This window comes from Vipera berus (assembly GCF_964194415.1).
Source record: "Vipera berus genome assembly, chromosome: 1".
In the NCBI taxonomy this organism is placed as follows: Eukaryota; Metazoa; Chordata; class Lepidosauria; order Squamata; family Viperidae; genus Vipera; species Vipera berus.
Window position 1 is genome coordinate 190161291 of NC_138202.1, and position 15902 is coordinate 190177192.

General features: G+C 39.6%; 1 protein-coding gene across 1 annotated transcript; it reads right to left on the reverse strand.

Moving 5' to 3' along the window:
* Positions 1-2146: 2146 nt before the first annotated feature.
* TNFSF13B (TNF superfamily member 13b) lies at positions 2147-7859 on the reverse strand. The gene is made up of 6 exons (XM_081326473.1): positions 6767-7859; positions 6482-6578; positions 5784-5840; positions 5118-5230; positions 4887-5037; positions 2147-2910 (listed from the first exon to the last, which is right to left on the reverse strand). Exons 1-6 carry the CDS (start codon positions 7085-7087, stop codon positions 2798-2800), a joined length of 852 nt encoding a protein of 283 aa, XP_081182599.1. The 5' UTR covers positions 7088-7859; the 3' UTR covers positions 2147-2797.
* Positions 7860-15902: the final 8043 nt, after the last annotated feature.

Sequence of the window (15902 nt, forward strand, 5' to 3'; positions counted from 1 at the left end):
ATTAGGTGTCAAGAGTATTGGCAAATACATTACTAAAATAACTGAATGTGGATGCTATATTTGATCCAGGATGAATCATTGTTAATTCTTGGGATGATTTGGTATAGTTAAGAAGCCGTGGTAAATTTTCTATGAGTTGATTATAATAACAGTTTGTTAACAGAGGTGTTTGAACTTTTAATCTTGTTTTATTATTGTTCTTCTTGCTAACTATTTTGTCATTAATATAGTATATAGTTGACAGATAAATAATTTGCAAATAGAATTAATAGTTTAGCAGTTTAAAATATTTTGGGCCTGTTTCGCAAGGAGTGGGAAACTACTATTGTTGTAGTATATTAATCACTATTCAACTGGGGGAAATATGTATATATGTGTTAGTTTTTTATGCATATGTTTAGTGTCTTGTTTGTAGGGACGCGGTGGCTCAGTGGGTTAGGACGCTGAGCTTGTCGATCGGAAGGTCGGCAGTTTGGCGGGTCGAATCCCGAGTGCCGCGTAACAGAGTGGGCGCCTGTTACTCATCCCAGCTTCTGCCAACCTAGCAGTTTGAAAGCACGTAAAAAATGCAAGTAGAAAAATAGGGACCACTACGGTGGGAAGGTAACAGCGTTCCGTGCGCCTTTGGCGTCTAGTCATGCCGGCCACATGACCACAGAGATGTCCTCGGACAAGCGCTGGCTCTTCGGCTTTGAAATGGAGATGAGCACCGGCCCCTAGAGTCGGAAACGACTAGCACGCATGTGCGGGGGAAACTTTACCTTTACCTTTAGTGTCTTGTTTGTTTTGTGTTTTTTCTTTGTCACTTAAATTTTTTTTGTGCATTTCATTTTACCTTTTTTAAAAAATAAAATTAAAATAGATGGAACAAAAAGAAGAAAGTGGCATAAACAAAAGCACCAAGTCCCAAACTTTCAAGCTGCTGCTCTGAAAGTTAGCTAATCATGTCTTGGAGCCTGAATGACTGACTTGGCATCATTCAATGTTTATCAACAAAGTAAATTCCAGCAAAGAAAAATAGCAATTAGCAAAAGGAAAATGTTGTGAAATCTCCAGTCAGTAGATGGCACTGAGGTTCAAAATGGCATTTAGAAGTTTAAAGGAAGGAGTTCCAGTAGCAATTAACTGGACGCTTCTTTTTGAAACACTGATATATTCTGTGCTTTGATATTATGCCAGGGATCAAGAAATGCTGGCAACAGTATGCTTAAGGGAGAATCTATGCTTTCTTTGGCTTCACTCCATCTTGACACCTTCCCATCATGTCAGCTGTCATGACTAAATAAAAGGGCTCTAAAACTGAATTGTTGAAACATGAGAATTAGCAATTCAACAGGCAATGTGGAGGCTTAACAATACAGGGAGAAACTAGCAATTTATTATAATTTTAAGTAAAGAGGATCAAAGGTGGCTTAGCGCAGATCAGTTGCTAGCTGCCTAGTACACAGGTATTGATTGACTTGACAGCTCATGATCATCTTTATAGATCTGCTTGTAGTATGGTGTTGTATGAATAAATCTGAAAATAGTTTGGGAAGCCAATCTTGGACTTATTTTAAACAAGATTCAGAAAGATTGTGAGACAGAAAGTCAAAGTAATAAATCTGAAAATGCAGTGTAAAGCTTCCCACAAGCTAGAATGGTGCTCAGAGGAACCTTTTGCAAGATATCAAATGGGGGGGGGCATCAGTGTGGGCTCTCTCAAAGTGACCTGAAAAACTGGTTGGGATAGCTCCTGATTGTTCCTTTTGACATACCAGGTCAAACTTTGAAAGAGAGTGATCTTTTCCCCTGCCCCAGCTCCTTGATAATCATTTCAAGTAATCTACCAAACCTTATAATACAAGCCATATTTTTCTTTCACTATAAAGAAACAAAGAACTACTCAACAAATAAAAAAATTGTTCTGAGCTTTACCCCAGAAGCTGGAAGTGCAGCACATTTTTGAGCAGACTCCATTCTCATCTTTGCTGGGTTTTTTTATATTTCAAAGACAATATAAATGAACTAAAATTTACAGTGAATGCTGATACACATATTCAGTATGAATAATAAGTGAATGAATGTTTAAGTACTTAAAATCAAGAATATCTGTAGATTATTAGTAAATAAGATGAGTGGGTGGACAAATGGAAAGTACACCCCATGGCTTGCCTAGCCCTTTTAATATAGCATTCTAGTATAGTTACTTGAATAAGAATCACATAAAAATTATTTTATGTTCGTATTTGAAACCATCTTCATGGGTGTCCTAAAGAGGAACCGTGTACTTCCTGCTATGGTTCATGTTTTTATTGCTCTCTGTAGGACACTTGATGCTGTTCAGATGCAGTATGATTTCTTTCTTCCTCTTCTGCAGATTGCAAGATGTGAATCTTGGTTCTCCAGTTGCAGCTGCTTGGGGAAAATGTAGGCAAAGTTGAGATATTTACACCTTGTCTTGTCTGTGACTTTGCTGGGCTCAGAAGTATGACCACTTGTGAACAGACATTGCACTCCAGAATTGATCCAACAGAAGTTCAACTCTTCTTACATAATAAAGCTATTTATATTTTCACAAGAAAAGTTTCATTTCTGGTAATCCACACATGAGAGGGTAGTACACGACAAGCATGAGTAGGATTTCCTCTTTCTGAATAAGTTAATACCTTTTTTTTAAAAAAAACCACCCATCACTCAACTTACTAAAGAGGTAATATGCAACAAACCCCCATAATGATTTCAAATTATTTCATAATTCCTGAAATATCTTGATGCACTGGAAAAAGCCAGGCAATTAATAACATCAAAAAGACTTTCACAGAAGTCTGACTGCACCAAAAAATGTGACATCTCCATTCAAGACTATTCTGGCACTTGTGCGTGGTATGGTAAGCTGAAGTTCATCTCCTTCTTCTAATTTTGCAACACCTGCCAAAACATTGCAATCATTTTAAGTACAACAGTCTAATATACCAAAACAAAAAAAAAGGCTGTGATTTGGCTAGTCCTTAATTGACAAAGCTGCCACCTTCTTTCATTTTGTGGTTAAAAATGCATATTATATACATTATATACACCTATAAATAAGGTATATATAAATAAATATAGTCCTCAAGGTACTACAAGCCATTTAATGAACATTCAAAGTTATAACAACCCCTTCCCCCCAAAAAAGCTATATACAAATTGTTTCAAAGTTACAATGCCTGCAGCTCCCCCATGGTCAATGGCCCATAGACCGACCACATAGACACTGCAGCACACCCGCCCATTTCCCCCACCCCATCCTGCTTGCTGGGTCTCCATAGATACTGGGCCTGCTTTGCCACCCCACCAGCTTCCACACACTCCTCCCCACACCCAGTCACCTTTCTCCCACTTATCTTTTGAACATATCCAGAACTCAGAAAGTCAGGGTACGGAAGGTCACTTGATTGTTGGGACACATGACAAAACTGAGGAGAAGAAATCCTGTTGGTTTTGCTTTCTTCACTATGCTTTGTTCCCCCAGGGCCAGCAACACTAATGTAAAGCTACCATTGCTGGCACTGTGGGAAGAAAATATTGTGAGGAAAGCAAAACCAGCAGGATTTCTTCTTAGTTTCTCCAGCGTTACCAACGCTAGCATAAAGCTAGTGCTGCTGGTCCTGGGGGTGCAAAATGTAGCCAGGAAAGCAGAACTGAAAGGATTTCTTCCCCTCAATTATGCCATATGGCCCATCAGTGGAGCAGCCTTCATTACTCCAACTTCCTGGACTATGGATATCCTTGAAAGGCAAGCGTGTGATTGTGACAGGGAGGAAATCATATGGATGTGGGGAACCCAAGGGGCAGGAAGTGAGCATGTGGTATCTCAGAGGGTAGGGGGAAGCCTTGGGAGGTCCAATATGGGTGGGCCTGTCCCTGCACTAGGCCTCCCATGATCTCCCCCACCTAGGTCACACCATGCTCTACTTAATGACCCATGAATTTCATTTCATGTTTAACGAATGCATTGGGGAGAGCAGGAATGGGGAGGTTATTAATGGCACAGTTCATTTTACATAGATCCCAACCTCCAGCACTAATGAGCAGGTTCCATTACTGTTGTAAATCAAGGACCACCCGCTCTTTTCTAGAGGGATCTTGACTTCCAACATGGATGGAAAGGCAGACTAGTGGGGTGTAGCAGATATGAGGTATAGTTTAAGATTATGGAAGCTGCTTGGGGAGGCTTGGGATTAGTCACTCTTTCTGATTCCAGCCTCTTCTGAAGAATTTTCATGAGGCTCAAACGATGGAGGATCATGGACATTAGTCCATAAGCTCTTTGGGGAATGGTCAAAATATAAACAAATCAACATCACTCAATTGCAAAAGGCAGCCTTAATTGGAACAGCTTACATCCTGTGATGATACCTTTAACCTCATCAAACAATAATATCTGCCTATCCCAGTCCTTAGGAAAGACTTAAGAGATGGACAAAAGTAGGCAAATCTAGTCTAAACACCTGGTTGACTATGCAATCAACCATAATAATAAAACATGCATTTCAATTATTTCAGGGGTTTGGGTCCATTCAGCAGCAGTGCATTTTCTAAGTCCAGAATGTTCTTCGCCATTCCTAGCAGATTTTATATCTGTGTTCATCAGGCAGTCCCCAGTTCTATGCCATTTTCCTAACACAGAAAGATGTGCCAAAAAAGCAAAAAGCAGTGTATGTTTGCATCTGGTTCTCTACCAGAGGTTGCTGCCTGCCACTGAGATTAAGAGAAAGAATTAACGGGAATTCACCTGTATGATGTAAGGAGTTCAGCATGGCCCACCACACCATCCACAACCATCCTTTTATATGGCTAATTCTCTTTCCTACCAGCAAAATTCTTATCTAGGCCAACAAATTTAGGATGTTTTTCATAATTACCTGCTGTATAACAAGAATTGTTAGGAGAGGTTTCAGGCATGTTTTGCAGGCAACGAAACAATGTAACCAGACTGAGATCATCTCCAACGACGTGGGCTTTTTTCCTCTGAATTAAATGTCCCATTACAAACATTTCATCTGTATATAAAACCTGAACAAATAAATTTCATTGTAACTTTAAATTAATACTTCAGACAGATTAGTAAAAGAACTTTTTTCTCTCTATTTTACCTGACCATATATGAAGAAGTAGCCAGTTTCTCTGACCAGTATTTTATTTCCATGTTCTTCTAGAGCTGTTCCTCTTTTAAAGCTAAGAAGCCAGGGAACTATACTTGAATCATCTGAAAAATTATTAGTATCTCATTAAACATGGATTGACTATTTTCCTTATATACTTCCTATGATTTTTTTTAAAAAAGAAATAATCATTATGCCTTTGAGATGAGTAACTCAAACAGAAACTAACAAGTATTAATGTTTGATGAGAAGTTCAGATAACTAAACCATCCATGGCTAGTGGTTGAGGATACTTTTGATGCTTTTGTATCATCTTGCTTTTTTCAACTTTCTTTTGCAATTCAATATTTGCTTTTTTCAATATTTCTTTGTACTCTATCTCAGTATTTTAAAAATACATGTGGATTTTAAAAGAGAGATAAGTAGCTTTTGTACATCAAGGTGAACTCCAAAGATCTTCAAGAATAGCTTTCCTCTAAAAGTGGGAAAGGTGGAGTGGTAAAATGATAATAAATATAACTGGATTTGCCCTTCCTGCATTACTTAAGAACCTTTAAGAACAAGGTTGCATTTGAGCAATTATAATGCAATGGCAGAATCTGTTCACTCACAGAAAATTGGGTTGCACTAAATCACGATAAGAAATTAGTACATTACCATGTTGCTGAATGGCACTTTTGCTGTCAGCCATCAATTGCAGACACGACTGTAATACTAGAAAGAGATATTTCAGATTAGAGAGAAGTTGAAAAAACATACAAGGAAATTAACGTGGGATTCAAGTAAAGGAAATTAAAAATAATTAGTTTCAGGAAAGTGTGGGTTGTAACTCTTCCTACCCTACTAATGAGTTGTTAATTCAAACTAGTTCAAGGGAATTTGAATTCATATTCTATCATGAATACATGTCGCTAGGGGCCCATTCAAACTATTCCTGGGGAAAAAATGACAGTTTAGAATTATAGTATTGCTAATGTTATATTTTGAAAATAAATGAACCATGTTAATAAGAGCAATTATAAAATGTAATACACAAGACAGGTTATTTCACCTTTGATTAGATGTACATGAATTGAGTGGGAGAGATAACTGATCCGGAAAAGGGAGAGAAGGATTAAAGTTCATCAAGCAACAACTCATCTAAAGGGTGGAAACTTGAAAGACACCCATCTTTTCAGCAGGAAAGTTTGCTGTTACAGATACCTCTGATCTACCCTATCAGCATCTGTTATTTTCACCATATAAGACCCTCCATGCTCAGCCACAATTCTTAATGTCCTGACCTGGGGTGTTTTCCCAGAGACCACTGTGAATTCCAATCAGATCTTACTTCATCCAACCAGATCTTACCTTACCTGTTTCTCCTCTCTGAGAGGGGGATCTTTTCCCCCTGTGTCTGTCTCCAGTCCACATTATGTTTTGGTTTCCTCCATGTGATCCCAAAACAACTCCCTGACAAAACATAGCCAAATAAGCATAATGAAGGCTGTAATTGCTCTCTCTCTCTCTCTCTCTCTCTCTCTCTCTCTCTCTCTCTCTCTCTCTCTCTCTCTCTCTCTCTCTCTCTCTCTCTCTCTCTCTCTCTCTCTCTCTCTCTCTCTCTCTCCAGCTCCTCCAGTGCCCGATGGTTTTCAACTCACCTGGCTGGAAGCTGCGCTGGCCATCTTCCAGTATGGAATGAAGGGGCTGGCTGCCTTGGGTTCAACAAGTCGTGGAAGCGAATTCCTTGCCTGAATCCTGCCATTCAGCTTGCTGGTTAGGACTGCTAGTTCTGTTTTTAGTGCAACAACATAGTAAAGGGATGCTGCTGCCAGGCAAAAGGAGACAAACACTGCAAGTCCAAGAAAGATGAATAGGAGCCCTTTACAATCAAAACCATTTACAGAAGGAGAGGAAGAGGGGGAAGACCCACAAGTTGTGAAGGTATTGCCTTTTTCTCGTGGGAAATTCATAGATTTCATGACTTCTTTATTAAAGCCAAGAAGAAACTTCAGCTGCTTCTTATTCTGTGCAATACAAACATTTTGCCAGTTGCATCCAAGCTATGTGCTCAAAATCCCATACTGCGTGCTTCCGGTCATGAGAACCTGCTGATGCCACGTATGTTGCTTCTGCTCTGCATCTGCACAATGTAAAGCTCTGTTTCTGTATTTCGGCAATGAATCTTCCTCATTTTGGTTTCTGCCTCATTGATTACCCATTATCCTTCTTATGCAGCCCCATGACCTTGCCTGACTCCACAACTTCTACCAATGCAATTGCATTTTGCAGCTGGGCAATAATTTCCTCCTTAACAAATGAGTGCATTTGGGTGGGGTGGGAGATTAAAAAAAAACCCTGGGATTTCTGTCCATTTCTAGTTCCCTCTTATGCTACATACATTCCCCTCTCATTAGGTCTGCTGTCATAGTAGCATTCCATCAGTTCCAGATGCTCATCCATGTATAGTTTCATGCATAGTCTCATCCATTTATAGTTTCTTCCATTAGGTCTCCCTGGTGGTGGACCTTGTTGTTCCTGGTGATATCCAAGTTGGCCTGATTCTTTTAGTTCCTGCCGGTCTCATATCTCATAAATAAATAAATAAATATCTGAGGCAGGCAGGTGAAGTGCTCAGGGTTCTTTGCTCAAAGACCCTTACTAGTAAGGTGGGTACCAGTCAGGATTTGAACCCATCTATCTATCTATCATCTCTAGAATATAACTGAAAATCTGATAGTATGTATTCATAAATTCTGTGGTTGCTTTGTTTTGTACCTTGTAAATATCTTCAAGTCAGATTGTCAAATCTAGCTCTAAATCTTTGCATAAAGGTCTGGTAATTATCTAGTAACAAATCATTCCTCTCAATGAGGGCACAAGCCATTTTGTTGCCTCTTTTTTCAGCAGAATGAAAACAATCCTGGAGGGAACTGTAGGAAGCTGCTGGTTGACCTAGCATAACAATTCATGCCATATGATAAAAGTCAAATACTAATCCCAGGCACTTCCAAATTTCTCCAATACTCAACAGGACAGCAAAGAAATATTTTTGGGGCTGCAGGCTAGCAACTTCTTTGCTTTTTGTGAGCTGCAAAATAACAAACTTGCTGCTTGATTAAGTATTTTCTGCTTTTGCCTTAATTAGGAATCCATATTGCTAAATACTCAACAATGTTGCTACTCCTTGCTGATGTGTGATTGTCCCTTGCTGATGCTAAAACTAAACAGCTATTTTTTTAATTATTTCCCCCAAATCAATTTAAGCAATGGGGGTGGGGGAAGTAGCTGGTAGGTTATGAAATTTGATCAACATTGTGTATGGTTTTGTTATGGCTTGCTCCTGATGCTTCCCAAGTGTCAAAAATTATTCAATAAACTTTGTTTACTGCTTTTATTCTGATGTTTCTTTCCTTCTTCAGTTTCCAATCTGCAGCCACTTCAGCCTGTCACAACCTGTCACACTCAGGTTCTGCAGTTTCCTCAATCTTTTATTTTTGTGAAATTGCTTTTTTCTCTTCTGGCACTTTATCTGTTCTCCAGATTTTCTCAAATAAAGTAGAGGCTCAGAAAACCATTCTATGTGCTTTGAGAAGCTGCTTTGCAACCAAAAATTCTCAAGAGTTTGCAATTCAAACACCATGGAGGGAAGAAGGACCTTCCCTTCACGGGAACTGAAAAGAAAATTACTTCACCCAGGTGAATATGCATCTGGTCACAATTAAGGACTGGCAAATACAATATAGATCACAGAGAAGTATCCTTTTATTACTTATCAACAGGCCTCTCCAAATCAGTCAGTTCTGTGCTGATTTCTATATAGAAGGATTTCCCACTCCCTTGACGGGCCTAAAAACAATCATTTCAGAAATTATACAGAGGAAAGCATCAACTCATGCAGCAAATGGGTGCCACAAAAAACACTGCTGCATGGAGACAGCTACTATGAAATAGATTCTTCAAAGCACCTTCCACGGGACCATTGAGGGCACCAACTTCAGTCTGTCCCAAACTGCAATTTCAAATAGACAAATCATGCAACTTTTAAAAGAGCACTATAAAAAAAGGAGACAAGCACAATGCTATAATCTGAAATTTGGAAATTAACAGCAAGCAGCCAAAGTATATTTATATTTAAAGCAAACCACACACAGGAAGAGGAGGTTAATGTTGGGAGGAATTCCCCCATTTGGCTTCTTCCAGCTGGGATTTCCGCAATCAGTGCTCGAAGAAAAAAACAGAATGAGAAGTCAGCTACGGGAAAGAGAGGTTTAATCACAGAGATCAAAGTTGAGTGACAATTCAGCATGAATCCCCGGCTAGCTAGAAAGAGTGGTCTCCAAGCGTGAGTTTTTATACCTTTTCTTGGTTGTCAAAACTGTCATTTCTGATTTGTGTTTTCAAAACTGTCATTTCTGATTTGTGGAACAGTGTCTATTGATGGGCTAATTTCTTTATTGGATCTTGCTCAGGAAAAGGTTAATCCCTGCCTCAGGAAGGAATTTGGTGTGTTTCTATGTGTTTCATTATTATTACAGTAGTGGCCAAAATTGTGGAAACGTTTTGGGAAAAGTGTACATTTGAGGATTGATGGCTCAATCACCACTTTTTGTTGGAGTAGTACCATAAAATTATATATCAATGGAAAGATAATTTAATCAAGAATGTAATGCAATAACTTTTATGAACGATTTGCTATTAGAATAGCAGTTATAAAGAAGAAAAGTGAAACATGTAGAAAAAACAAGATATACAAAAATTATCACCATAGAAAAAGTGAGATATACAAAAATTTTCACCATGTCAGTTAATACTTAGTTGGGTAACCTTTAGCATAAATTACAGCCTTACAACATCTTCCCATGGAGTGAACCAAGTCCTTTAGTTCTTCAGCTGTTATAATGTGAAACCAAGATTGAATGATTGCTTCTATTAACTGGGTTTTATTGCTGGGTCACTTCTGACTAACAAGTTTCTTTAGTCAGCTCCATAGATTTTCAATTGGGTTAAGGTCTGGGTTATTCCCAGGCTATTCCAGCAGTGGAATATGATTATCTTGAAATCCACTTTTTGTACACAGCAGCAACATGACATGGACCTGAATCCTGTTGAAATATAAATGCTTCATTGTCTTGGAAAAGATCATGTGCAGAAGGCTTCAGTTTGGGCTCAAGTATTCCATTAATGTATTTTTGGCCATTTATATTCCCATTAATCACACAAACTCTGCCCACACCTTTTGGTGTCATACAACCCCAGATCATAACATTGACTGGGTGTTTCACGGTACATGTAATGCAATCAGGATGCCAATCTTCTCCTTATGTATTTTATGCCATCACTACCAAACAGGGAGATTTTGGTCTCATCATTCCAAATAACACTGTCCCATTGTTCCTAAGCCCAGTTTAGCCTTTTCAACCTTTGTCATGGTTCCGACAGAGGAAACTCTTCAAAAGAACTTCGAGTAATTGTTTACCTTAAAGTATCTTTTATTTGAGAAGCAAAGTATCAGCACTACATAGTTAAAGCCAAAAACTGAATTCCCATCCCCTGGGCACAAAGTAGCAAAGCACAATTCCCTCCTCCAATTAACAGTCATAAATCACATTCCCCAATTAGCTTGAAGTGCAGGCTTTCTACCCAGCTCTCCAGCCTGCCAAATCTTTATCAGCTCTGGGCGCAATAACCTTGATTCCCATGGCTGTTATTATTGTTATGACTAACTAGACTCTCATCCACATCCCCCCTCCCAGCATCATCTAACTCTAAAAGAGAAAGAGAAAAGATGGCTACATTTCCATCTGTTGTCAAAGCAAGAACATCCAATGTTACCAGCATTGACATCTGGCCCCCCTTACAAAAAAGGACAAATCCTGTAATGTAAACAAAAGCACAGGTTAGGGTTGCCTTTTGGTTTATTAGGATGTTTCTTATAGAACCTATTAATGAGTCTGTCAGCTTTTACATCACTGGATTTCACCCAGGTGGCCTCAGACAATGGATATCCCTTCCATTGTACTAAGTACTGCAATTTCTCCTTAAAAATTCTAGAATCAAGAATACGCTTCACTTCATAGTGAGTCTGTCCTGCCACCATGAGGGATCCAGGTGCCTTCTTAGGGGGAGGTGTTAAGGTGGAACCACGAAAAGGTTTCAACAGGCTACAATGGAAAACAGGGTGAACTTTCTGCAAGAGCCTAGGAAGTTTTAATTCTACCATGACCGGGTTAATGATCTTTACCATTGGGAAAGGTCCTAAAAACTTCAGTCCTAACTTCTTACTAGGTAACTTAAGCCATAAATATTTAGTTGACAAATAAACCTTTTCCCCAACTTGGAACATTCTTTGAGGAGCCCTTTTTTATCTGCCTGCTTTTTGTTTGTCTCAGAAGCCTTTTTCAAAGCAGTTTTCGTGGTTTTCCAAAATTCTTCCCACCCCCTCACCCATTGATCAAAAGTCTGGGAAGTGGAGGGAGCTTGGGGGTATTCGGGTATTGGGCTGAACTATTTTCCTGTGGCCACTTTAAAAGGCATGAAGCCGGTGCTGCTATGAACAGAGTTATTGTAAGCCACCTTTGCAAAAGGGAGGAGGTCAGTCCAGTTTGTTTGTTGATAATCGACACAGCAATGAAGATACTGCTCCACCATTGAGTTCGGGGATTCAGCCACCCCATTAGTAGAAAAGCAGATGATAGTCCTTGAGATGAGCCAATTAGTTTAAGAAAACTCCTCCAAAACATATCTGTGAACTGCACTCCCATCAGAGATTATTCGTTTAGGTGCGCCATGTAGTTTGTAGATGTGTTTCAGGAACATTTTGGTTAGTCGTTGGGTGGACGGGAGCCCTTTGCAGGCAATGTTAGAGAGGTTTGATTGTCCTTGAACCATTGCTCGGTGAGGAGCTCTTGTTTTATTTTCTTTGCCCCAGGGTCATTGGGATTAGGGGCTCTTAGAGGTAGGACTCTGTGCAGCATAAATTGAGAGGCAGTTTGTGGATTGGAGATAATTGCCTTATTAATCTCTTCACGCTGGCTTTTATACTGGGACAGTCTAGATAGAGCATCAGCTAAGAAGTTTTTTCCTCCCGGTATGTACTTTAGGGTGAAGTTAAAACAGTTAAAGTACTGTGCCCATCGTACTTGTTTTGGGGACAATTTGTGGGGAGTGTTTAGTGCTTCTAGGTTTTTGTGATCAGTCCATACCTCAAATGGCACCTTATTCCCCTCTAGATAGTGTTGCCAGTTTAATAGAGCTCAGCAGATTGCAAAAGCTTCCTTTTCCCACACAGCCCACCTCCTCTTGCAGTCAGTGAATTTTTTCAAGGTGTAGGCACAGGGTTGTGGGATCCCACTCTGGTTCTTTTGCAGTAGCACAGCTCCAATGGCCACGTTGCTGACATCGGCTTAAATTACATCCCTGGGCAAGGATGTTTTAAGACTGGTTCGACCACAAATAGTCTTTTTAAATTTTCAAAAGTGGTTTGACAGTTCATAGTCCATGCTAGTGGTTGGCCCGGAGGGGGAGGGGGTATTTGTTTTCCACGCTCACCATGTTCAGACCTTTATAATCTACACAGAGATGAAGCGAACTGTCTTTTTTTTCTTTAAATAACACTGGCGCTCCCACGGCAGACTTGGCCCATTCGATAAATCCCCTCACTACATTTTTGTCTGCATAATACTGCATCTCCTCCATTTCAAGGGGGGACATAGCGTACATTCTCAGTCGTGGGAGTTTGGCTCCTGGTAACAGTTCGATAGAGCAATCATTGGGTCGGTGGGGAGGTAGGGTGTCACATTATTTCTCACTAAATGCCTCCACTAGGTCCCTGTATTCAGTGGGGATGAGTGACTCGCCTGGTTGAGACAAGGCGGCCATGTGTGCTAGCTCCTTGGGTGGGCTAAAGTCTCCTGTAACATCCGTCGAGTTAAGGGGGGGCTTGGGTCCTATAGGTAACCTCACAGTCCTTATTCCCTTCTCCTACCAGATAAACAGCTAGCCATAGGATCACAGCCTCAATCATTTTTGGAGGCACTATGAAATGAGTGAACTCCCAGTGCTCACCTATTTCTAAGCATAGGGGTTCAGTCAATTGCATGACTAAAACTCCTCCCATTAGGGAGCCATCGGCTTGCTCAAACCTCATGGGTTTGGAGAGCAGCCTTGCTCGTATGCCTATTTTCAGGGCAAGTGACAAGCTAATAATGCACCAGGAGCATCCAGAGTCGACTGCACTTTTAATTTCCTTTAATACATACTGTTTCTTGTTTAAATTAATATATTTCTTATTCCATCCATCAGCTACTTAATAGCTTTCTTACATTTATCAATAATTTTACATGTCTTATTTATTTTGACATTCCATCTTTTGGACCATCAATAACCTTATAAATTTTCCCAGCTTTAGTTTTGCATTAATATTTAAATTAAACGTTTAAAATTTATCATTTCCAAATTTTTATATGACCCCCAGTTCCCTTTATCACAATTTCCCCCAACCTCTAGTGTTCCAGATACATATCTTGTCTATCTCACTTCATATCAACAGATTAGTAATACAATGTAATATTCTTATTATCATTATAATTTCCAAATATTATAGGTTCAATAACCAAGATTTCTCCCATTTCAGCATTTAATACATCCTCTCTCTTCTTCTTTATGTCCACTTTCTCATATTTAAGCTTATAATTTTATTCTTACCACTACATCAAAACATATTAATTACATCACTCTTAACATATATATGTTTTAATCACCTTTATCTAACCTTTATAAAAACTCAATATCTCAATTTAACTATTAACATTCATACATCTAGATTTTAATTAGCCAACATTTTTCTTTATCTTCATATCATAACAATATCTCATATTCAAAATACGGATCTTGTCTACTTAGATATATTCTATTTTAAACCTCCTAAATATGTCCACACTCCATTCTTCTTCAGTCTTATTCTGGCTTTTTGCCCTTGCCAAGTTATCTTCTGTGTCCTTGCTTCAGGATCGTCAAAGAGCTCTTGTATTATTGTGTCATATTGAGTTGACCATTCAGGTGCCATTTTTGAAAGGTTAAAGGGTCTGGTGGGCTACCAGATCTTCTCTTTGGACTCTCTCTGGACTGTTTATCTTTTCTTCCATCTGTTTCTCATTTTGATCTTCGAATTCCTTCTGATTTATATAGCAGGTTTCTTACTCCATCCATTTTGTCAGATTTTTTTTCTGAATCTTCTGTTTTCTGTATTTGTTGGGCACTTAGATCTTCTGTCAAAATATTTAATTGTTTGATTTTTTTCTGTTGTATTCTGTATAGATAGTTTTTTTAGTTGTACTCAAAGTTTGAGTCTGCATATCTAAGATGCTTTCTTGTTTTTCCCCCAAAAGCTCTTATTTCATCACCAGCTGTAAGAAGAGTTTGGTAAGTTTGATAGGTTATTTTCATCATAACAAGGATTTCTTTTTGCATTTCTTCCATAGTAAAAGTCTGTTCCTGGTCTTCCATAGTGATGAGTTGAATTGAAAACTTTTACAGTTTTTCCCCCCTCATGTAAATAAGAAACCCAACTAAGACTCTCACAGCTGATGTTCAAGGCTACATGAATCTTATCTTGTTCCCAAAACTATCAGCCAAGTCTCTTTTCTTTAAGAATAATACCTTGCAATTTCAGGTTTAGCCACAAGATGTCCCCCCACTGTTTAGGGAATTCCTTTAAGTCTCAAAATTAATTTAATCCTTTCAATTATTTCTTCTATTTTAGGAGAAAAAATCCAAACTTTCAAGTAAAAATAGGAGGTAAAAAGTAGATAATCAAAAGCTTTTAATCCACAATTTTTAAAAAATAAAGTTCTAGTTGGGATCCAATTATTTTTCAATGTTTTTTTCTAAAAACTCCCCTGTATATTCAAAAGCTGCTCTTCCCTCTCCACAGGGGGGAAAAATACTTTAGCAGCTTACTTAGGTGAAAAAAAATAGTTGGAAGTTAAGAGATGTAGATCTCACCCAGTCTCTTCCACACTGCTTTAAGGTTGCCTGATGGAAAGTGTGGCTTTGGCTGTCTGCAGCCTAGGGACGAGCCATATTTCATATGTCCTTTTGTTCGCCAGTTTGGAGGCATTGCCAGATCTAACGGGAGAGTTGCTGCTCTCCTGCAATCCAGTGAAAGCCCCTCCTTGCTGGTTGCTTCTTCGGGGTGACTTTTGGCCCTTTTCAGGGCCCCCCAGCAATCCGAAACTGAACGGGGGAGAGAGACCAAGTCTCCCAGCTCTCCATGGCGGCTGCACAGCAAACCAGAAGCTGGACTAGAACTTTTAAATCTACCTGTGTCCCCGTCTTAGGGATTATGAGTTTGGCAGGTAGTGAGAAAGGTGAGACGTGTGGACTCACCATCGGGTTGTTCTCTCCTTCATTGTCGCTGTCGTAGGAGGGTAGAGTGGCGGCAGATCCGGCTTGGGTCTCAGCAGTCTCCTGTGTGGGGGACGTGGCTTGGGCAACAGGTTCCTGCGTGATCCAGTTGGATTTCTCTTTTATTGGCTGCTGGGCTGGTTTCTTTCTCACTGGTGGTCCCAGTCTATTCTGCTGCTGAGCGTAATTTGCTGCTGGATGGGCAATTCGCTGCTGCATGTCCCTGTTCCCCACATCTAAAACACTTGATTGGTGGGCTAGCAGGTGGTCTGGGATTTTCAGTAGCCACAGTGGTTGGAGGCTTTTGGGGGGTGGAGGTGGCTGATTGAGGAAAAAGATCAGCTTCTCTGGGTCCCCATCGAAGGTGGCTCTAAGAGGTGGTGCCATCAG

Bases quoted from the DNA above. Each gene is read 5' to 3' on its own strand.
- TNFSF13B (XM_081326473.1), bottom strand. From the start codon at position 7,087: ATGAAATCTATGAATTTCCCACGAGAAAAAGGCAATACCTTCACAACT. The intron at 5,231-5,783 runs GTAATGTACTAA...ATAATTTTTCAG, and splicing joins AAGTGCCATTCAGCAACATG to ATGATTCAAGTATAGTTCCC. The intron at 2,911-4,886 runs GTAATTATGAAA...ATGTTTTGGCAG, and splicing joins CAATTCTTGTTATACAGCAG to GTGTTGCAAAATTAGAAGAA.